Genomic DNA, 24,716 nt, shown 5'->3' on the forward strand with positions numbered 1-24,716 from the left:
ACCTACAAACGTCTAGAAAACTGACACATTTAGTCCAAAAAAGCTGCCATTGGTCTATAGCACAATGGGAAAAGGGTTAAAGCTCCAAAAATTATCCACATCTACTGCTGTTTCCCAACTGCTCCAGCAACTTTCTCCTAGCTGTCACTGCCAATTTTCGTTAAATAAAATTTACTAACAAATTTAAAATTAACGATATATTTAACCTTAGTTTAAACTACAAAATTCACAAATTTTCTTCAAACTAACATAATATAAAATGAAACTGGAGGGATATAGAACAAAGATAAAAAGCAATGCAACATCTTCCTTTTCCATGGACACAACTAATTTACAAAAAGACTTACTAATGAAATATATATATCAAAAATTAACATTTTACCCCTAAATTCACCTATTTTACCCCTGCATTAACCTAATTTACCAAAATCCCCCTAAACCCAAAAAGTTGGACCTTCTAATTCCTCCCAATCTTTTCGAAATAGCAAAAAAAGACCGACAAAGTCTAGAAACTGACACATTTAATCCAAAACTCTATCTTATCTACTCCAGAACCCCCAAAAAGTTGAACCTTCCTTTAAACCTTCCCAATCTTTTCAGATACAGCCAAAAAGGACCCACAAAATTCTAGAAACTGACACATTTAATCCAAAACTTTACCATATCTACTCCAAAACCCCAACAAGTTAGACCTTCCTTTAAACCTTCCCAATCTTTTTAGATACAGCCAAAAAGACCCACAAAATTCTAGAAACCAACACATTCAGTCCCAAAAAAAACCTCCAAACATTACTGTTTCCCATCTTCTCCATCAACTTTCTCCTCACCACAATCATCCTCCGTCACCGGCTGCAACAACAACGCCGTAAACGGCATATTCCTATAACTATGAACCGAATATTCCAAATCAAGCCTACAACTCGGCTGCGCATAAACCGGATAACCAGAAACCGACGGTTGCGATTGCATAGCACAACTTAACGGAGCCAAAACCGACGGTTGCGATTGAATGCTCGTCATCGCCGGCGTAGTGGTGACGTGGCAAGCCGGAACAGTACCGGTTCCGGTTGAAGCAATTATCGCCGGTTCAGCGTTGCGTAGTAACCACTCGATAGTTTCGCCGTCAGTTTTGTGACCTAATTCTTTTGTGAGTTGAAACACACGCGCCGCACATAATGTAGGTAGCCTCACGCGCCTACCTCGTCCATTTACCTTTGTGTGCCTGTCTTTGTTAGAGGTAAGTTTCTTTGTTGGTACTAGCTTAAGGGCATTTCTGTCATTTGCTGCTTTGTCACCGGAAAAATCAACTATTTCTGAACCCATTTAAAAAGGGGGGGAAATTAGAGAGATTTTTAGTAGGGTTTTTTTTTATTTTTTTGAATACTTTGGGCTGTAGGGATGAATTTTTTTTTTTGTTGACCCCACAAGAAGGGGAAGAGTTTATATAGGGAAAGTATTTTATGTGATGTGAGAGATTTTTTTAGGATAGGTATGTGGGTTTCTGACACGTGTATCTTCTTGGGTAGTGTGTGTGGACGAAAGGCTGGGCCCATTAATCTTACTGGGCTCATCACTGTGTAAAATCTGAAGGGCAATCTTTCATACGGACTGGTCTTTAGTTTTTGTCGGTCAATTCGGTGGTTTTTAATTTTTGTCATTTTCTTCAAAAAGGTGGTCGAATATATTCTGAGTTTGAGATTGTTGGTTCGAAATTCAGCAGAGTAAAAAAATAATAATATTTACACAAGGCATAAAAAAAAAAAAAATCAGGCGAAGTTACATAACTTATGCCGGAGAGGACAAACTTTTGCAAAAGCTTTGCCTTACGAATTTTTTTTTTTTTGATCGAAATGGGGTTCTCGAACCTCGGGATATTTTTAAGATTTTTAAGTCAAGAAAAAAATTAAAGATAAAGAATTTGAGAAAAATTAAAGAACACCCCAAAAGAAGAACAATCCCCGCAAAAAAAAATGAAATAGAACGCCCCAAAAGAAAAACAATCCGCGCAAAAAAAATGAAATCTGAAATCTTGTTGTGGGTCCCATTTCGGACAATTATTCTTCTTTTTTGTTTGGGGAAAAACTGATTTTTCGAACACCAAGATCAACATTACCATAAACTACCACACTTTTGTTTTATTTTTCATTTGGTGTTCGGTAGTCGCTTTGAGATTCCATTAATCTAATTTGGTGTTCGGTAGTCGCTTTGAGATTCCATTAATCTAGTGTATGGTTAAAAGTACTAGCTTTGAGATTCGATTAGTCTAGTGTACGGTTAAAAGTACTCGCTTTGGGATTCGATTAGTCTAGTGTATGGTTGAAAGTACTCGCTTTGGGATTTGATTAGTATAGTGTAAGGTTGTAAGTACTTGCTTTGCGATTCAATTGATCTAGTACACGGTTGAAGTACTCGCTTTGAGATTCGATTAATCTAGTGCACAGTTGAAAGTACTCGATTAATCTAGTGCTTGGTGGAAAGTTTCATTGTGAGGGTAATCGAGAAGCATTCCCTACCAAAGTGATTTTAGTTTCAGGGCTTGAACCCGATACTTCAAGTTAAGGATGTAAGTGTACTTATGACTCCACCACAAAATTTGAAGGTATTATGGAAGTATTGGTTATAACTTATAAGGAAAGGAAAGACGATTAATTAAGGTAGTCCATTTATTATATTTTACTCGTCACATTTACTAAAAATAGTTGTTTTGAGATACTTATTGTTTTTTGGAAATAAGAAAAAAAGGGCAGTCCGGTGCACTAAGCTCCCGTTATGCACCGGATCCGGGGAAAGGCCGGACCACAAGTCTATTGTACCTTGCATTTCTGCAAGAGGCTGTTTCCACAGCTTGAACCCGTGACCTCCTGGTCACATGGCAAAAATAAGAGAAATTTGATTATTTTTTCAAGTTTATATGCTTACTCTAATAAATGTGGAGAGAGATTAATGTGATGAAAGTAAGAAGTAGTAGTAAATTGAGATTAAAGAATAAATAAGAATAATGTAATTCATTCTTATATGGGCTAAGGATAGAGCAAAAGAGATTAGCAGTATTATCTAGTGAGAGTTGATTAACTAAATCCCTGGTTGGATTACAAGAGATTGAACAATTTATTTTGGTAACAACGTATGCTTTTGTTACTACTCCATATTTTATGAACTTGACTTGTTAAAAGCTACTTCCAAATTAGTCATTCAAATTAATACTTATTTCATTGTTGGCATCAACGACAATATAGCTATTTGGATTTTATTTTGATTCGATTATGAAAATTAGATTTTAAGAAGTTTTTGGCAGGTAATTTAAGAGAGAATATGCATTTGGATTAGTTTGTGAGAAAAATGAATCTGAAGTATATTTGTGGCAGTCTTCCGAGAAAATCTAGTAGGAAATTTATTCAGTTTAAAATATCTTGACTTGATTTTGGAAAATCAAGTTTAAAGAAAAAATAACAAACTCTTGAACATTACTACTATATATATATAAGGGACAATCAAAAGACTTTTGTAGCCTTACAAAAGTTTTCAAATTAATGTCAAACTTTTCAATTAATTACTTTTAGGTCCTTTTTTATTTTATAAGATAATTTTTTTCAAGAATGTAATTTTAGCGTAATAAAAAAGTTATGGACAATTTTATACGTCGCCTTTGAAATATCTATGATTTATTATAAATACAAAAAGTAAATTTTTTTAAATGATGCCATATAGTATTGAAAATGAAGACAATGTCATCCATTGAGATCGGGTCATCTTTAAAATCTCTTGTTTGGTTAACTAAATTTAATTTTTTTTGAGTATAGAGAATACATGAAGAATTAAATTTTATTGAATCTTGAGATTCAATTTAATAAATATAGGTTATTTCTTGAATTTCGTCCGCAACTAAGGTGAAATATCACGTTTAACTAGCATAAACCCTTGACGCAAGATAATGAATGACTATTTAATAAATGTCAAAACAAATCGATTTTTATCTATGAATAAAATCACACGCTCACAAATTCACAAAAAGACGAAAATATTTTTTGATTTATGAGCTCTGCAAGTTGTAATTATCATACTTTATCATAATCAATCTTAGTATAGGATATCGAGTCATTGTGTCCCTTTGAGATTTGACTTTCTTTCTCATAAATAAATTTTTCATTAAAAATCATCTAATTGTGTGTCAAAGAAACTTTAATAATTATAAAACTTATCAATAAGATATCATTAACTTGCAAATACATTAAATTAATTATGCGGTAGAAAATGTGTCACGTTATACGTATTTAATAAGAATTTCTATTTTTATAAATTTTTATTTTTATATTTTGAGTTTGGGTCCGGGCTTAGCACGGGCCTTCCATAACTAGTATATTTATAAACAGCGCTAATGCTACTATTTTTTAAAACTTGGTCCAAGTATCCTAGTCCCAATGGCATTCACCTCATCTTTTGTATTGAAGATAGTTGTATCTATCTTTTAAATCATAGGGAGTTAGGTAGTTTTCAAACTCTCTATTTTTCAATTCCCTGTAATTTCTTTTGCGTACCATATGAATCTTTAAGACAACCTTTATTGTGCCACTTGGACACCGCGGCCAGCTTGGCACATTGCGTGGAATTCACTGACATTGAGCGCGTGAATGTATTAAAAGGAAAGGAAAAAGCTAATTTCTACACCTCACCCCACCCACCTACGCCACCCTTTCTTCTTCTTCAACCTTAACTTAGTCGCCATGACAGTCAAATCCAAAGAACCAACAATGGCGGTCTCAAGTTTTATTCACCTCCAAGCTTCTCAACTCCATCTCTAGCTCGAGTTCAACTCAACAAATCAATTAAAAATACTTTCCATCAACAATTTAAAATTAGGAACAAAGCAAGACCATTTTTTTTAATTATTATTTTTAGATCATATGGTACCGCATATTAGAGTCTCTTAATTAATAAGACATTTTTGTACGTTTATTATGAAATTGAGGTAATATATAATAGAGGTATCTTAGAGGTCTAAGTGAGGTGAAATGCTCGATTTTTACGTTCGTTGTCGGAAAAAAATGGAGATGGCCCGAATTTCATCATGAAGATGGCCGAATTATTTTAAGGACCCAAACCGACTATCTTTTTTAGAACAAAACAAAGCATTTAAGAGGAAGAAGCAGTCTTATACAAAGTATTTGGGGAAGGAGGTGACGAAGACAGTGGTTGTGAAATAGTGGATCCGGTCAGCACATTGGTGGTAATGGTTGAGAGATTTTTTTTTTTTTTTTAATTGAGAAATCTAAGGAATTAATTGGGTTCAAATGGGGTCACGTAAATGTATATTTGGGTTGTTTTGGATGAAGCCTTGTTAATTGTATATGTGGCATTGTAAAAATACATGGCAAATTTTAATTGGGTAGCAAATATCTCATTTTATTCAACCGTCATAACACGCACAAACTTTTATTTCAATCCAAATCCATAATAATAGACGTGTATCAGTGACAAAAATCAAAGGTAGTTTTAAAAAAATGGTAGAGATGCCGAATTTTCATGTGTTATTTAAATTGGCTTATGTTTAAAATATGGACAAGTTTGAGTGTCTATCTATGACTTTAGCCATCTTTTAAATCATAATTAGGGAGTTAGGTAGTTTTTTGCAAACTCTCTCAGATCAAGTGTAATTTCTTTTGAAGATGAATAAAATTGATCAAGAAAAAAATGCATTGTTGGCTGGAGTCTAGAGAACTTTATAAGTATTGACATGATCTGTTACTTTGTTGTTTGTGGCATACATGACTTATTCATAACCACAATATTCATAGTTCCAAATATCTACCCATTGTTTAGTCTCGATAGCTATTGCATTCTTTAGGGCCATCGAGTATTTTTTACTAGTTAAAAATCAACCTAGACTGACGTACAATATCACACTTCATGTTCAATAACACCCTTCACATGTTGGTCATTATCATTTTATTATTTCTGATTGTAGGTATTTATTGCTTAAGCTGTGTGAGTTCGAAGAATTAACATAATTTTCGAGAACAAAATCAAATACTGTAGCAGATATATTAGCTAAAGCTGGAACAAAGCAAGAACATTTTGATGAATAATACTTGTCTACGTCGGGTATTTACACCAAACTAATGCAATTTACCATAGTTACATGATTATGAAGTGAATATATACATTAATTAAACTTGATTAAGTGATAGCTGAATATATTCAAATACATGTCATGCATACATTGATTTTCAAAGCGAACATCCGACGCGATAAGGTTTTACCCTTTTTGATCCTGTTTGTAATTCCTTTGTTTGCTTTACCATATCTTGAAGCACATAAATTAGGAATTTCTCTCTTGTTAGGATATTATCGGATATTTTTTAGTTCGAACAACTACATTAATGCCCTAACTTGCATTCCTGCTAGCCCCTTGAGATGTATGCATATTTTATTAAACATATATCAACTAGTCTTTTAACAAAAAAAAAAAAAAAAAAAAAAAAAAAGTAAAAATTATATTACTAACAGTTACCAAAAATAAAGTATGTCCATGATTATTTCTTATAAAAGAATTGTTCTTTGCTTGCTTGCAAGTAAGAAATATATAAAGAACCATAGCTTAGTATAAATTAAATGACTAAATTATCTCATTTATTCAATTGTTCATAATAGGCGGCATTTAAATTTCATCCTCCATCCAAACCCATAATAGATTTGACATCATCACAAAATCATTCTAACTTTTAAAAAAATGGTAGAGATGCAGAATTTTCATGTGTTATTTAAATTGTTAGTGTATGTTTATAAACAAAACATAAGAAGTGATAAGACTGATATATCACAAACAAAATTAATCTCATCCAACAAATAGCTTTATAAGTATGTGGAGTACATATCCTTTTATAAATTACTAGTAAATCGATCGTGTTAGCATGCAGGATACCAACGTCTCATTTTTATTTTGTGCTTCAATTGAGATCCTTTTGGTATTTTAATTTTCAGTGAATGTCAAAGGTGCGCTGCTAATGCAAGGAAAATTCTATGAAATTAGTGAAAATTAGTAAATTCTAAAATTATTGATTATGAAAAATTGTGCTATATTTAAATCAAGGATGATTTATCAACAAATATCTACGCATTGTTTTACTTTTCCATCATATTACTCCAATTCCCCCCGTATAATTTCGTAAATAAGACCATCTTGAAGTACTCCATTGTAGGAGCTGACATGCAATCGGAAGCACAGTATGACACTTGGAAATTTTCCACATCTGCCTTACTATGCTAGGGAAGCCACAATTAATATGATATTATGATGGACAATATATGTTGTCCGTGTAAACTTAAAAAAAAAAGTAAAGGCTCGTAGGTAGACATTATACAAAAGTTGCTTAAGCAAAATAACTGTTTTCCATATATTCAAAATGCGCAGCACTTGTGTTTACAAACATAGGTACACACTATTTACAGTAATCTACACAAAAAAACTCGGATCATTTTGTTGAGTCGAACAACATTAGAAGCTTTTGTCAAGCATTGCGGTTATAATGATAAGTGTGGCTCAGCAAAATGCAGTTGTACATGCCACATCATCTGGGTGAGTGTCATCACGCTTAGCTTTTGTTCTCCACTCCATATAAACAAAACGGAAAAGGGTCAAAAATGTCCTTAAAATATCCGAAATGAACAAAAATGTCCTCCATTCATAGTTTGGTCCAAAAATGGCCTTAAACTATGCGAAATTGAATAAAAATGCTCCTATTGTCACTTGATTGGGTCAAAAATGCACTTTTCTTAATAAACATATTTGTTTCTTTTCTTTTTAAACACATTTTTTGAATAAAAATATTATTTTAAAAGAAACCTTTTCTTGTTTCTTTTCTTTCAAAACCCCTTTAACTAATAAAAAAGTGAGAAGTAATTTTTTTTCTTAATTTCGTTTTATCAATTTAAATTACCCCATGTATTTTTTTTTTAATTAATAATATAGGTCATATATATAAGTCATAGTAACCCACCACTAGTTTCCTTTATATAATGATAAAATTCTTTTTCCTAATAAAATTGGAAATATTTTGCCGAATTGAAGTAGGATAAGCATTTGCTGATATAATCCTTTGTTTTAAAGTTAAGATACAACAATCATAATGCCATAAAATAAGAAAATTATTAAATTGCTTTAAATCACAAAATATCGTTGATAGAGTTATTTTTGATCCTTTTTCATTTTAACTTTAGAACCAAGGATTATATCAACAAATGCTTATGCTACTTCAACTCGGTAAAAATATTAAGAAATAAAAATTTCCTATTTTATTAGGAAAAAGAATTTTATCATTATATAAAGGAAAACTAATAATGGGTTACTGTGACTCATATGTATGACCTATATTATCAGTTAAAAAAGTACATGGGGTAATTTTATTTCAATTGATAAAACGAAATTAAGAAAAAAAAATTACTTCCCACTTTTTTACTAGTTTAAGGGGTTTTAAAAGAAAAGAAACAAGAAAAAGTTTCTTTTAAAATGAAAATTTTATTTAAAAAATGTGTTTAAAAAGAAAAGAAACAATATGTTTATTAGGAAAAGGGCATTTTGACACAATTAAGTAACAATAGAGCCATTTTTATTAATTTCACATAGTTTAAAGACATTTTTGGATCAAACTATGAATGAACACGTTTTTGTTCATTTCGCATAGTTTAAGAGCATTTTTTTTTACCTTTTTTCGTAAATAAAATAGTTAGTCATTTATGAGATGTATGCAACTGTTTATAGTCATATCAGTGTGATGTTTGAAAAATAACTATGAAAGAAACCAAATAACAGGAAACATAGTAAGCGACATAAGAGAAGCCACAAAGTGCGTGCCTCATTTAAGCATCTTCTTAACCAGCAGAGAGCAAAAACTCTTCATAAGTCAATTTTTTTCTTTGCCAAAGTAGCAAACACAAAAAGCTACCATGTTATGAAAGATCACACAGATGGTAAAAGAAGCACAAGATGAGAAGGAAAGAACAATAGAAAATTGGATAAAAGTACAGTAAAAGGAAAGAACAGAGAAACAAAAAAGTTTGACATTTACTTTTATTTATAGAGCACAGGAAGAACAGGGAACGCCAAAAGATTGAGACGTAATAGAAGAAATAACAACAGTCAGAAAGGCAATTTTTCTAAATGTCAAAAGAAACTCTCACGCGTTGAATTATCAGCTCACACAAAAGTGATACAACTTATTTATTTTACCCTGAAATAAAGTAGAAAGACCAACCCATTAAATGACTAATTTAGCCATGTAGATATCAGCCATCCCAGACAAGCATATTGACCATGAGGTGTGCTTATTGCCTCTTATATATTAGTAGTAGAAGTATATAAAAATAATATCCAATATCACATACTTAATACTTAATGGTATCAGAGATATGTTTACACCAGGTCAACATAATTTAATTTTAAACGACAATTAAAAATTAAAGTAAAAATACGTCATTTGACAATAATTAAGTGATAAATACGTATAATTTCATTGGGTGATATAAATAATAGGTACGTGTAAGTATTTACCTCTGACTAGTTTAGGACCATAAACACAATAGACAAATCTTTAAGATTAGAAGTTCATCTACTTTACAAATTGGGTACTAAAAATGCAATTACTAGGCTGAACCGGTTTCCAAATTTCGGGTCAACCCGACATAATTTAGATATTATGACAATGGCATTTTTCAAGAAAATAGTAAAAGATACAAGGGTATTATAGTAAACACAAGATATAAAACCTCATCCATTGAGTTTTATCAAATTCTGAGGCAAACAACACACAGTTCAAACTTTTACAAAAAACCATCACTTCCATTCATCTTCAATCTTCAAAATGAATCATTTTTAATTAAAGAAAACACTCATGGTAGCACTAAAACCCCTCTTAATTCTTAAAAAAACTATCTTTTTTGCACCCCACATGCCCAAAAAATAGTTACTATATATAGTGAAGAGAATTCTAAATATAGCTTAGCTATGGAGGTTGCTGGAAGAAACTTGCTTTCTTCACCACCAACTTTTTCTCAGAAAACCCAACTTAGAAATTGCTCTTCTTCAGGTAAATGTGTTGAATTCTTGAAATGAAACTTTGTCCAAATGCAATATAATGGAATAGTGAGGATTCATATAGTTGAATTCAGCTAGTTTAGATTGAAGCATAATTGTTGTTGTAAATATGTTGAATTCTTGAAATGAAACTTTGTCCAATGGAATATAATAGAATATTGAGGATTCATATGTGTGATTGAGCTAGTTTAAATTGAAGCATAACTGTTGTTGTAAATGTGTTGAATTCTTGAAATGAAACTTGTCCAAATGGAGCATAAATAGAATAGTGAGGATTCATATAGTTGAATTGAGCTAGTTTAGATTCAAGCATAATTGTTGTTGTAAATGTGTTGAATTCCCACTGTTTGTTCCTTCTTGGTTTCTTCTAGCATTCCCATTTATGTTAATGCTTTTAGTGAAATGTGTTATATTATTTCGAACGGAACTTGTCCAAATGGAGCATAAATAGAATAGTGAAAATTCATATAGCGGAATTCAACTAGTTTAGATTGAAGTATAATTGTTGTTGTAAGTGCGTTGAGTTTCCACTTTTTTTGTGTTCTTGATTCTTGTAGCATTCCCATTTATCCATGTTTGTAACTTTAGTTTTGGAAAGTTAATGCCTTTAGTGAAATGTGTTGAATTATTGGAATGAAACTTGTCCAAATGGAATATAATAGAATAGTGAGGATTCATATAGCTGAATTTGAGCTAGTTTAAATTGAAGCATAATTGTTGTTGAAAAAGAGTTGAATTCCTGCTGTTTTTGTGTTCTTGATTATTCTAGCATTCCTGTTTATCAATATTTGTAGTTTTAGTTTTATAAAGTTCACGCATTTATTGAAATGTGTTGATTTATTGGAACATAATAGAATAGTGAGGATTCATATAGATGAATTTGACTGGTTTAGTTGAAGCATAACTGTTGTTGTGAATGCATTGAATTCCAACTGGTTTTGCCTTCTGGATTATTTTAGCGTTCCCATTTATCGATATTTGTGGCTTTAGTTTTATAAAGTTAATGCTTTTAGTGTGTGTTCAATTTTTTTTTGATGAAGTAAGTTGTTTCATTGAGAAAAAGGCATCAAGCAGATGCATAATTACAGGGGCTAATTACAAATAGACAAAAGCAAAAGAGAATTATAAGCCCCTATACATTGGCTCCCTCTAAAACTAGGGTGCTAATAAAATCCAAAAACTGATCAGTACTAGTTACTGGGGACAACATTGTCCAGCAATAAAGGTTAGTGTGTGTTCAATTATTGGAATGGAACTTGTCCAAATGGAGCAGAAATGCCAAACGGATAATGAGGATTCATGTAGCCAAATTCAGCTAGTTTAGATTGAAGGGTAATTGTTGTAAATGAGTTTAATTCTGTTTTTGCCTTCTTGATTCTTCTAGCATTCCCATTTATCAATATTTGTAACTCTAGTTTTAGAAAGTTAATTCCTTTAATGCAATGTGGCGCCGAAGTTGTTGAATTAGCTATTTAATGTGCTTCCTAGTTACTTCATTGACATGATGATGATGCTAGATTGTTCCAGTTGACAGAAAAGATCATTAATCTTATCTTAAGGACCCACGTTGGTTGAGGGAGTGGAATGTTGTCTCGTTATATGGTCTTGGGCAATCCTCGCCTCATGAGCTAGCTTTCAGAGTTGAGTCAGGCCAATGCCCATTTCTTTTTACTTTCTTTTTTTACCTATTATTGGAAGTAAAAATAGAGTTGAGGACGAGTAGGCCAATGTCCATTTCGTTTAACGATCTTTGCTTACCTATCATTGGAAGTAAAATTGGAGTTGAGGTCTCCCTAGTTTTTTTCTTTTCAGAACGACAAGGAACTGTCGTGTTGGTTGCAGCTCCTATTTGGTCAAAAGTCGAACATTCTTTTGCACTATGCCATAATGGTCGGACTTTTCTAGTCTTTTACACAATATGGTGACGGTCAGCACTAGAATCCTGAATTCCAAGTGTAGTATTAAACTGTCTGCTAAGAGGGCTAACTATCTGAGGTATGCCAAAAATATCCCAAAGTTGGCTAGGACGAATGATTTTAGAAGGATAATCCCAAAAAATTTAGGTGCACTTTAGTACTCCCTCCGGATAAAAAAAAGCGTCCACTTAGCCTTTTTTTCTTGGGTCAAAAGAAGTGTCCACTTATCAAATCAAGAAAGAATTAACCTTGTTTTTCCAGATTTTTCCCTATTAAGTGTTATATGATCAAATCCCAATGCCTATTTAATTAGGGGTAGTTTAGTCAAATTATCTATTTTTGTCTAGGAGTTAGTATTTTCTTAAGGGGTGTGCAAATGGCTAAGTGGACTCTTTTTTTGATCCGGAGGGAGTATTATGGTATTGCCATTTCAAAAAAGAAAATTCATTTAAAAAAGTAGTACTACGACATCGCTTCCTTAGAGGTGTTTTTTAATCTTTATAAACTAGAGCTGTTGACATATCTAATTCTGCTTTTGCGGCTGTCGATTTCAATCGTTTCATGACTTGCAAATAATCCTATTTCTTAAGGATATGTTTTTTTTTTTTTCCCCATACATAAATCAGTCCAAGTGTTGGAATAAAAGTAATTGCTTCATTGTCACTAACTTGCAGTTCTAATGCTTCATGAGCATGCTGCTCCTGCGCTTACTTCAGTGCCACATGCGTATTTGGCTCGACATGTTCCTGCATCAGTTATCAATCCGGAGCATCAGTTCGAGAATCGGCTCCAATTGCACCCAATAAAAGAAGAGAAAACATCCCTGGTGAGATTCTCGGAGTTCCTTCATTGTATTGTGGTTCTTAGATAGGTGGTAGCGATATAGTATGCATGTAACTTTCTGTCTTCCTGGTGAAACAGAGATCAAACTTAACAAGTCTAAGCACTATTCTTCCTGATCATTAATTTAAGGTGGCTCTGATTTTCTTGCTGAAGGCAACAATAGATAGGAGGCTTGTGGAAGCTGCATCTTCAGCAATAGAAGAGAATGACACTGTTGATTCGGAGCAAAATATAAATGATTTGCAATTGCATCTACTTCGTTGGCCTGGTCTATCATACACGTACGAAATGAATAACTCTGTTGATTTAGTATTATGTGCATAGCATTCTTTCTTTTGCAGTCATTTCATTAGTTTGCTTTGTGGTTTTGCTGGTAGATTTCCCTTGTTTCATCTGAAGGAGAAAGGACCGCTATCTCTGGATACGAAATCTCTTCAAAGTAAGGAAGATAAATTAAAGAACTTTGAACCACACAACGTGGTTGCTCTTGCCAGAGAGGCTTTGTTGGCATCACGAGAAGCAGCTTTATTAGCAGAAGACTCCAAATTACTTGAGACTAACTTTGATGACTCTAATTTTCCAAAGTAAGTTCCTTTTGCCTTCTCAAAAATATCCTTGTTAGAGCCCGTTTGGATTAGCTGATTAAAAAGTAGCTGAAAAACACATTCAGGTGTTGAAGCTCATTTTAAAAATAAGTAGTTATGTGTTTGGATAGAAGTGTTGAAACTGATCATTAGTTGTTTGGTGGTGCTGATAAGCACTTTTTCTGTTAAAATGACAACAATGTCCTTATAGCTATTTACAAAAAGTATAAATTTAAAAATATTTTCATAAAAAAGAGGACGAATGGTGAAAATAGATTAGAGAGATAATTAAAAGTTAAATTATGTTTTCAGAAGAGTATTTCGGAGATTACAAAAGATATTAGGGGTAAAATCGTAAAAGGGTTGGTCAAACCAAAAGTGGTTATAAGCTGTAAAACCATAAGTTAAGGGTGAGCAACTTATGACTGATTTTGTCTTATAAGCACTTTTGATGTTACCAAACGCATAAATAAGACAAAAAGTGCATATAAGCTAATTTGACCTGTTTATAAGCTTAGCCAAACAATCTCTTAGTTTTCATTTTCACAGTTACCTTCATAACTTATCTCCTGTCTGATTGATTTTCAGTTTCCTGTCCACAAATTTGAGTGATGATAAACTGAAAGAGCAAAGAACAGTGAGATCAACGCGTCTTATAGAGAGGCAGTCTAGGAAAAGGGGAGCTCCAAAGCCAACACATCAAGTTCCGGAGATAAATCGTCCAGGCAGGCCGGATGTACGGAGAAAAGTCAACGAATCTATTGATCTAAATGATCCTCTTCGAATGTTCCTATGGGGTCCCGAAACTAAACAACTTTTAACTGTCAAAGAGGAGGCTGAATTGATTGTCAAGATACAGGTATTATGACCTTCTTGTTTCTATTCCCATCGAAATTGTTTTTTCCCAAAGAAAAGAGGAGTCAATTCAATATCCGCTCATGTTTCAGATTTCCATGAAATTACATGAAGTGAAGAATCAGCTTCAGATTCAGTTTGCTCGTGAACCAAAATTGATTGAGTGGGCTGAAGCTGCAGGGCTCACTTCTCGAGAATTGCAATCACAACTTCGTTTTGGCAAGAGTAGCCGTGAGAAATTAATTAATGCCAATTTGCGAATGGTGGTTCATATTGCTAAGCAATATCAAGGACGTGGTCTCAGTCTTCAGGATCTATTGCAGGTAGATGGTGATTCATGCACATAAGAAACACGTTGTTTGTTCACTATTCATAGTTCTTGAGATGATATGGTCATTAACTGCATTGATGGTTAGATGCACTGGTCCTTAGATGTGAAACCGTAGCGAGTGGAGGTGTTAAAATAGGGAGGTAGGCCTAGAATCACTTGGAAGGAAGTTGTCTTGAACGACCTACAATTTCTTGGGATCCATGCTTACTTAGTGAAAAATAGGGCAAAATGAAAGAAAAAAAATCTATATAGAAGATACCTATTAGTTGAGTGTAATCATGTTAGCGCTTTTACTTTATGTCCTATGCTTTTCTAGGACCTGTTTAGCCTTTCCTGGTTTTATACGTCAGTTGAAAATAAAAAACTTCTAGTACTTTTTATTTTTATTCTATGTAATATTTTAAATGTGTTAATATGGTCACTGAGGATTCAAAAAGTTGATCCCAACTTACTTTGGACTGAGGTGTAGTTATTGTTGTTATCATGAGTGTTAAAAACCCCAAGTGTCTGGTTACATATTTGATTCTACAATAAAATGTCTAAGATCTTTTTTTTGGGGTCTGGTGGTGGTGGGGCAGGGGTTGGGTGGGGGGTGGGGGAAGGGGTTTCTGTGCAGCTTGCTTAACCACTTCTAACAGTAAGAACATGGAATTTTATTATATTTAGGTTTATCATTTAGTATTTACTTTACCTTCTGATGGACTGAGTTGTTGCAGGAGGGAAGCATGGGACTTATGAAAAGTGTCGAGAAGTTCAAGCCTCAAGCTGGTTGCCGATTTCCCACCTATGCGTACTGGTGGATAAGGCAAAGTGTTAGGAAGGCCATATTTCAACATTCTAGGACAATCCGTTTGCCCGTAATGCCCTCTTATTGAAGCAAATTGTAACTTTCCTTTGACGGTTTCTAAGTTCTTTTTCCATATCTGGATACCTAAGTAGCTGACCTGCACAAACTGGAATTTGCAGGAAAATGTGTATGCGCTTCTCTCTAAGGTAAAAGACGCCAAAAAGTTATGCATTCAGCAAGGTAATCATCATCCGACCAAAGAAGACATTGCTTCATGTGCTGGAATTACTGTGGAAAGGTTGCAGAGTTTGCTTTCAAGTGTTAGAACACCGCTTTCAATGCAACAGTCAGTGTGGTCGGATCAAGATACTACTTTCCAGGTAATCTTTCGTTGTGCTATTTCATGCTTTTGACGAACTTGTTAAGTAAATCACTATGTACAATACAAGAAAATACCAATATTTTTCTCTAATTCATATGAAAATCACAAAAAGCAAGATACATTGGGGTCGTTTGGTTGCTAGTTAGAGTTGCAGGTATTAGTAATGCAGAGATTAGTTATGCAAAGTTTAATTATGCAGGGTTTAGTTATTCATGTATTACTAATTCTTGTATTAGTTATTCCATCTTCTATGCATAAAATAATACATAAATTGACTCATAACTTATAGTACATGATTTAGTTATACGGGGCTGTAAACTGGTAATCAAACACCGTAGTTGTGTGCTAAATATTATACATAGCAACTAAACTGCTACCAAACATGGTACAAGTTATGATTGTCTTAATACATGAATAATTCACTTCCTAACTAGCAACCAAACAACCCCTTTCTGTATAAGAATTAGCAAGTGTTTTCCATGTTTATGACTTTCTTTGCTTTTAGCAACCCATTTTTTGGACACTTTTCTCTAAAATTTCTTGGGGCTTTTGACTATGTTCCGTTGGGATGTCTGCTTATGTGTTAAATCTCTCCAGAGAATAATTTGGATGTGTATGCAAGAATTAGGTATACCGTCTCAAATAATGGACTTCTATGAGCGTACAACAACAACAGTAACACAAACCCAGTGTAACCCCACAAGTGGGGTCTAGGGAGGGTAGAACTTGCACTTCTATGAGTGTCTAACTGGAAAATTTCCTATGTTGTTTTGACATTTTCTGAAGATAGGATTTCATTTTTTCCAACCCAGGAAATTACTGCTGACAATGCAGTGGAAGCACCAGAACTGAGTGTTTCAAAGCAACTTATGAGGCGACACATACGTGGCCTCTTAAATGTCCTGAGTCCAAAGGAGAGGAAAATAATCCGACTTAGATTTGGCATTGGAGATGGTAAACGGAATTCACTCTCCGAAATAGGCGCTGTTTTTGGACTGTCAAAGGAACGAGTTCGACAGCTAGAGAGCCGGGCACTATACAAGCTAAAGCAGAATCTTAGCAGCCACGGTCTCGATGCCTATTCCGATTTGCTCTTTTAGATCAGAGTCTCTTCAATTTACATAGCGAGATTCGAGGTGGAGGCTTAAAAATCGGCAGTACATACAAGTTGTTCACATCCTTGTAAGTATGGGGCAAATGTTTAGCTGTTTTTAGTTTGCTTTACAAACACTTGTGAACATGTTGTCCCTTTTTATTTTGTAAGTATCAAGTTGTAAATCTTTTCTTTCATCATCCTGACATTTATCCAAATGGAAAATTTTCGAAAAGTTACATATATAAGCTATAATGTTCTCTTCTAGATTATTTGCTTCTGACCCAGCGAATGGAAATGGTGTTGGTGTTGGGTGCACGAACAAAAGTCCGATATTAGAAGTTGACTAGAAACAGAAGTTACATGTAAGTGGAGCTATATTCTTAAATAGTATGTGGCTTTTTTTTTTGAAAACTGTACGGGCATGACCTATAGTATATCATACCTAGGTAAGTCATATATTTAAGTTTTGAGCATAACATAATCACGTTTTGGGTCAAAGATTTTTTAACGTTCACAAAATTCTGGAGTAAATATCTCCTTTCTCATTCTCTCCACGGGATTCTTATTTCTTCCCCTAAAATCTCTCCAATGTCTATTGGGTTTTAAATAAATCCTTTTTTACATATTCAATTTATTCTCAAACAAATACAAGGTATACGGATGAAAAGTTACTAGGTTGGCTGTATACGTTAGAGATACATTGTGAAGCACCGTGTTATACATTGTGAAGTATCTCCGCTCCCATAGTATAATGTGTAATAGACAATAATATAGAGCAAAATGATATTGGATAGACTTTAATTGACATGAAGATAAAATGAGAAACAAATGCCTATGGCAAACACTGAGGATGTTCTTAAAGATTCAGAAGAAAAATAGTATATAATTTCTTCAATGCATTTTCTATCGAGTGACATGTAAATTTGTGGTGTACACACATTTCAGTGTAAGAACTTTTTACACATTTAACAAGTGTGTAGGTTGATCGACTTTAACAAGTGTGCATATCTTGCTAAGCATTAACAACTTTTTACCCATTTACCAAGTGTGTAGGTTGATCGACTACAAGTGTGCATATCTTGCTAAGCATATGTGTCACCCTCAGTGTGTGACGGAGGCGTTAGGCGAGATGTTTTACATAATATACGGAGAAAGGCATAAGTTTCAGCGACATCAAGTTTATAAAAGAAAATGGCATACAACATCACCCCTCTTAGAGCTACTATTGAAGGTTGCATATACTTGTTGGAAATCACCTCTTTGATGTGCAGACTTTTTGACAAATGAAGGTTACAAACATGAACAAGAGCTGTTAGTTTGGAAAGACGGGTTGAAGAACATGAAGTTTTTTAGTGTAGCCCAATATAAAAAGTTTAACTGTTAAGTGCAAAAAAAGTTTCGTACGTCTGCATTTTTTTTTTTAATCAAGTAATATATTACCTTAAAACCATTAGAAAATGAAAAACTACAGTAATTAAATTAGGTATTAAGACCCGCAAGGGTGGCTCAGTTAGTTGAGCATGGGGCTTTCATAATGGAGGTCTCAGGTTCGAAACCCCCTGCTTACGACAGTAGGGGATTTGCTTTCTCGGTCGAGCTCGTCGCACGAGGCTTGTCTAGTGCGGGTTATCTCTCCCGTGTGGTTGGCGAGCTATTGTACAGGAGGTGGGTTTACCCTGTGTACACCCGAAGGATAGCGGCTGCAGGTTCCCATGTCATAAAAAAAAAAAAAATTAGGTATTAAACTTTGAAGATATTTTTTGAAGGTTGTTACTCCTAATTCCTAAACCCTTAACATTTAAATACTTAGGCCATGGAGAGAATTAAAGGGAAGCATTGGAAACAATTTCAGAAGGAAGCAGTTGCAGCACTTTGGGGAACAATTATATACCATGTTTGGAAGGCTAGGAATTGGAGATTGTTTAAAGGAGTAAGTTTAAATATAGATATAGTGATGATACAGATTAAAAAAAAAAAAAAAAAAATTAAAAAAAAAATTGTGGATAGGCTAGAGGTAGTAAGACAGTCCAGGAAGGCTCAAAGGAGCAGCACTTTGATACAGAGATTCTTGTGTAATTAAAGGTTTATCGGAGGCTTAACTCTCTTAACACCCTTCCTGGAAGGTGGTCGGGGAATTAGGTGCTCTTTAGGTGTAATAATTTTGTTTGTTAATACTAATAATTTACATTGGTTACCAAAAAAAAAAAAAACTAGGCCATTCATTAATCATGAAAAGGACAATGTCATTTTCAAATGAAAGACAAAAACAACTTCTAAAAATTAGAGAAGACAGACCCAAAACACTAGACATTACTGTTTAGCTCGCCACACTTGTTTATAGTGGAAGGATGAGATACAAAACAAACCTAACACAATAATAGACATTACCAATCCTATGACAGGAGTTTAATATTTAATACAGGTTAATTAGATAAATAATGTAGCAGGAATTAAAGACTTTAATCTTTACTATAAATAATTTATTGGTTGAGGTATGGTCATTATTCCGCTAGTGACTGAGTCAGTCATCTTCCCCACAGTACTTACTCCTCCCGTGTCAATTTTTTTTTTTGTTTCTGTCCCAAAAAAAGTATCTCTTTCTATATTTAGTAAGTTGATAATTCAAATATCCTACGCGACAAGATTATTACCACAAGATTCAAAAAACCTTTTAGTACATTACACACATCTTTAAGGGGTCGTTTGGTGTGAAGGATAAGCAAAAATAGTACCGGGATAAAATTTTAGTGCTTTCTTATCCCATGTTTGGTTGGAATAAAAATCCGGGATATCTAATCCCGGGATTAGTTATCTCGGGGATGTAGCCTTATTTTATCCCACCTTGAGGGTGGAATAACTAATCCCGGGATTAGTAATCCCGGGATTAGTTGTTTCCCAACCAAACGAGCTAGGATTACAAGATTCAAAAGTCTCTTTTTATTTCTTAAACTCTAGCCTAGTCAAACTAAAACACTTAGGGGTCGTTTGGTTGGGAAACAAGTTGTCTCAAGATTAGTTACTTCACTCTCCCATAAGGATAAAATAACACTACAATCCCGAAATTAATTATGCCGCGATTTTACCTCAACCAAACGTGGGATAAACTCATCTCAAATTTAATCTCGGGATTATTTATCCCTTATCCCTCGCACCAAACGAGCCCTTAAATTGGAACAGAGTGAGTACTTATTTTCAGCCATTTATCACACTCACACACGCGCGCACACATATTTCTATTTATATCCAATAAAAAAGATACTGACAGCTTAACATTACTGACTTAAATTGAATCCACTGAATGAACTATTCAGAATAAAATAAGTTCACAGAAGGTATGCGGACAACTTGTAGCCGACAATTACAAACAACCTGTTGGGATTCAATTTTGTTAATAGCTTTCGGTAAAATCCAATAGCTTGCTCAATATTTTACATATATCTCTGAATTGGCATAATTACGAATTGCAAAATTCAATAGCTTTAACTTAAATTCTGTGTTTGTATTTAAAAAATCGTTTATATTTGTAAATAATTTGTCTAAAGCTAGTAAGCAAGAAAATTAACGTCCAAAATTCACAAACTAAAAAGGAAAAATTATGCGACGTGACAAACATAGCTACAGTTTGAGTTTTGTATGCCAAATACACAATCGGCACGCGTAACTGTATGCGGTGATACAGTATGCGCTAGTTCAACTCTTTTGCGCGATTTCAGCTAATATAGTATCTTGATACAACTGATACCTCCAATTTGACCTAATCTAGCGCAACAACATGCGCTATACAGTATCTTGATAGAGCTGATATCTGCGATTTCAGTTAATCCAACGCAACTGTATACGCTGATACAACTCTTAACTATAGCTACTGTATGCGCTCATACAACTCTAAACTATAGTTATTGTATCTACTAATTATAGCTACTTTTCGTAATTACGCTCTAAACTATAGCTATAGCTATATATGAACGGGACTGAGCTGTCAACTCTTCAAGATCAATTAGAGTCAAACTTCACCAAAAGCTCCACAAAAAATGGCAGAAACTAGAAACCAAAACGTGCCTCATGCCCTAGTAATTCCATGGCCATATAAACCCAGCAATTCATCTATCCTTAAAACTTGCTTCAAAAGGCTTCATCATTACTTTTGTCAACACTCAATTCATTCATTCTCAAATAACAAAAGCCCAATTAACATCATCAGGGCCTAACAATGATGATATTTTCTCTAAGGTACGTGAATCTGGGCTTGACATTCGTTATTTAACTATTTCTGATGGTTTTCCATTAGAATTTGATAGAAACATGAATTCTTTACCATTTTTGGAAGGTCTTATAAATGATTTTTCAGGTCATGTTGATGAACTTGTTGGGAAATTAGTGAAGGATAATTGTGTTGATCCAATTAATTGTTTGGTTGCTGATACGTTTCTTGTTTCGCCATCAATTATTGCAAAGAAATATGAGATTGTTCATGTTTCATTCTTCACTGAACCGGCTTTGGTTTTTACTTTGTATTATCACTTGGATCTGCTTGAAGAAAATGGCCACTTTGGCTCTGATGGTGCGTCTCCTATCTCTGTATTCAAACATGAATACTGTTTGCTTTGTCTTGGAGATAATGGTAAAAAATACACTTGAATTATCACTTTTTTTTTTTAGAGTTTCACACCAAAATTATCAGTTTTTCCCCTATCACCATCGATGTATTAAAATAAATCATTGTAGTTGAGATTAGTGTCAACTATTATTTTCCTATCTAAACTATCACCATCTCTTTTGAACTAGGTGTGTTTTAATACATAGATAGTGATACTTTAAGTAAGAAAAGAGAACAACTGATTGTTGGGATGTGAAACCAAAAGTGATACTTCAGACGTGTTTTCGACCATTTTAACTCTTTTTCTATGACAACTTGTTTTGTTAAAAGAGTGATATCTTGTTATATTTTGAAGTTCTTTAATTTTAAATTTTTCATCTTAAATGGTTGTCTTGTATAGTCATAGAAATTTCATGACATATTTAATATCATAAATTAGTTGAATTTCATTTGATGCCAAGCCAATTATTTAGTGTAGAAAGTATAAACAAAAGATGTTTAAATCAATATATTATCATAGTGTTAACAACGACAAAATTTGCAAACAAAAAGCAAAGAAATAGTATATTTTTTTTCTCTATGTGATTAAGAAAAATTGGAAAAAAAAAAAGATTGTGAGATAGAGGTCGGTTTGGAGGAATAGTTTAGTTGCAGAGGAAAGGGACTAAGGAGACAAGAATAGGCAAAAAAGACTGAATTTTTTTATCACCATTTTGGAGCCGACGGTCCACTTATTAGTTCCTCACACAAGTATTATGTGCCTCACACATGATAAATATTTTCTCTACATTTTATTAGTATTTAGAAGGTGTTCCTATAGATTAAATTAGCTTATAAGTATTTTTTTTTTTTTGATTTGTCATGCGTTAGTTAGATACTCAAACTCTCAAAGTGCTTATAAATGAAGTGTTTATAAGTCGAAGCCGGTCAAAAGTCATAAGGTAGTTATTCCGAATTTATAACTTTTCAGCTTATAAGTATATCTGGTTTGACCAAGTCCTTTTACTGCTATTTTATCTTTAACTTTTCCTAAAAATAAAACATTTGAATTTATAATTTCTATAAACATTTTAAGGGTATTAATTTTAACAAAGAACAGTTTATCAATACTTTTTCACTGAACACATCAACTATTTATTATTAGCTTCAATATTTTTATTTAAACATGAACTGTTTATTTATAAAATTAATTATGAATGATTTACGATCACTTAATATAATTGTACGAGTTGTATATGTTAACTTGTAAACATGCTTGTCGTATGTATACGTCTCACTTCGTTGCGTCATAGCTGACGTCCTCTCACAAGTCTATTTAGTTTTCAAGTGCACCCTCAGACCCTCATGTAGTCATGTGAAAGTAGCAATTCTATATTGTTTATTTAAGTTTAAATTTAATGTTGACAAATTAAATTTACACAAATTAGTTGCTTATAAAATAATTGTAAATAAGTAGCTACTATAACTATTAGTAACATTATTAACCTGCTATCACAAGTTAATTATGTTGATAATATAAACTAGAAATATTGGTGGTGACTGGTGAGACCCTCTAAATATGAATTACACTTCAGTTCTGTCCACCAAAACTTGTAACTCTTTAAAGTTGTAGCAATTGATCGACAATTTTGAAACTAATTAAATCTCAAAATAATTGGTTATACTAACATAGAAAGAGAGGTAAAAGATCAATTTTTTTTAACCATATTGTATCTATATAGCACTACTAAACTGACTTTTTCATCATTTTTTTTTTTTACAGAAAATCGCAAAGACCCTGTTGATTATATTCCTGGAGTTAAATCTATTGAAGCAAGTGACTTGCCATTCGTGTTCCAGAATTCAGTGGTGCACCAATTAATCTACAAGGCATTTCAAGATGTTCGAAAAGCCGATATAATAATAGCCAACACAATTCAAGAACTCGAACTCGAAACTATCACATCAATTCAAGAAAAGCATAATTTCTACGCCATTGGTCCAATTGTGTCCGCGAATTTCATTGACCTGACTATCCCGAGTAGCCTGTGGTCCGAGTTCAATTGCACCCAATGGCTCGACACCAAGCCCCGTGGTTCGGTCTTGTACGTCTCATTTGGGAGTGTGGCTCGTGTTAACAAAGAAGATATTCTTGAACTAGCTCATGGCCTTATGCTTAGTGAAGTTAGTTTCATTTGGGTACTTAGGCTTAATTATTTAGGTCAAAATGAAAAAAGTATTTTGCCCCTTGGATATGAAGAAAAGGTGAACGGTCGAGGGTTGATCGTGCCATGGTGCAACCAAACGAGGGTGATTTCACATTCAGCAATCGGAGGTTTCTTGAGTCATTGCGGGTGGAATTCCGTAGTGGAAAGTATTTGGTGTGGAGTACCACTAATTTGTTTTCCACTAGTAACAGATCACCTGGCTAACAGAAAATTAGTGGTTTCTGACTGGAAAGTTGGAAGCGATCTTCGTGATGGGGAATCGATCACGAGAGAGAAAGTATGTGACAAGATTAAATATTTGATGAGCAAAGAGACCTCGAGTAACTTAAGGAAGACTGTTGTTCATGTGAAAGAGACATTTCATAACGCATTGGCTCCAAATGGATCATCCAATGTTAATTTTGACAAGTTTGTTGAAGAATTGAAGATGAAGGTTAGTTTAGCTTGAGAGACAATTTTTTTTCTTATTTGATAAAGTAATTTGTAATCTTGAAATCAACAAATGGGAAATAGGTTGGATATATCCAATCTTCTCAATGTAATGAGGCTAGCTAATGTTTATATTCTCCTCCATGTGATTATGCTTTTTGGTAAATAAACAGGTTGGAGTGATGCCTAACTTCTCTACCATAAGGATGGACTTCTTGAAAATAAAAAATAAAAAATAAAAATAAAAAACTTTGAAATCAACAATACATAGAAGTAGATCACCTCCTTGTAGGTATATATGAGACAAATGTTATCTGTTTTTGGTTTACTTTACAAACACTTGGGAATAGGTTTTTCATAGGGAAAGTCACACAAATACAATTTTTTGAAATGGTAATTAAAAATATTACAACAACTTTCCAAAAATTACATAAATACAACTTATTCAAAATTTTAACTTCTTAATTACAAAAATACAACTTTTTACATTCCTAAAATATCAATAGTACTTAATTTTAAGAGTTACTACCATTAATACATATCCACTTTTTATTTTCTCTTTCTTTCAAACTCATTAGAATGTAATTTTTCAAATAAACATA

General features: G+C 33.4%; 3 protein-coding genes across 6 annotated transcripts; 2 read left to right on the plus strand and 1 right to left on the minus strand.

Annotated features, from left to right (window-relative positions):
• Positions 1 to 295: 295 nt before the first annotated feature.
• Positions 296 to 1,391, minus strand: LOC132057314 (transcription factor TCP11). The gene has a single exon (XM_059449868.1). It carries the CDS (start codon positions 1,321 to 1,323, stop codon positions 790 to 792), a length of 534 nt encoding a protein of 177 aa, XP_059305851.1. The 5' UTR covers positions 1,324 to 1,391; the 3' UTR covers positions 296 to 789.
• An 8,393-nt stretch (positions 1,392 to 9,784) lies between these two features.
• On the plus strand, positions 9,785 to 17,145 carry LOC132057315 (RNA polymerase sigma factor sigF, chloroplastic). Of its 4 annotated transcripts, none has more exons than XM_059449869.1 (9): positions 9,785 to 10,079; positions 12,678 to 12,829; positions 12,976 to 13,127; positions 13,224 to 13,430; positions 14,019 to 14,289; positions 14,378 to 14,608; positions 15,333 to 15,473; positions 15,583 to 15,783; positions 16,598 to 17,145. In XM_059449869.1, the coding sequence occupies exons 1-9, from the start codon at positions 9,998 to 10,000 to the stop codon at positions 16,883 to 16,885; spliced, it is 1,725 nt and encodes a 574-aa protein (XP_059305852.1). In that variant the 5' UTR covers positions 9,785 to 9,997; the 3' UTR covers positions 16,886 to 17,145. The 4 variants fall into 4 exon arrangements, with proteins under 4 accessions (XP_059305852.1, XP_059305853.1, XP_059305854.1 ...); XM_059449870.1 differs by having other exon boundaries at positions 13,000 to 13,127; XM_059449871.1 differs by having other exon boundaries at positions 12,759 to 12,829.
• Positions 17,146 to 20,955: 3,810 nt separating this feature from the next.
• Positions 20,956 to 24,227, plus strand: LOC132058001 (UDP-glycosyltransferase 86A1-like; the record flags this gene model as incomplete). The annotated part of the gene is made up of 2 exons (XM_059450572.1): positions 20,956 to 21,442; positions 23,241 to 24,227. Coding segments are annotated over 2 exons (1,380 nt in total), but the record flags the coding sequence as incomplete, so codon positions are not given.
• Between the last annotated feature and the right edge of the window lie 489 nt (positions 24,228 to 24,716).

This window comes from Lycium ferocissimum, chromosome 5, assembly GCF_029784015.1.
Source record: "Lycium ferocissimum isolate CSIRO_LF1 chromosome 5, AGI_CSIRO_Lferr_CH_V1, whole genome shotgun sequence".
NCBI classification, from domain to species: Eukaryota; Viridiplantae; Streptophyta; class Magnoliopsida; order Solanales; family Solanaceae; genus Lycium; species Lycium ferocissimum.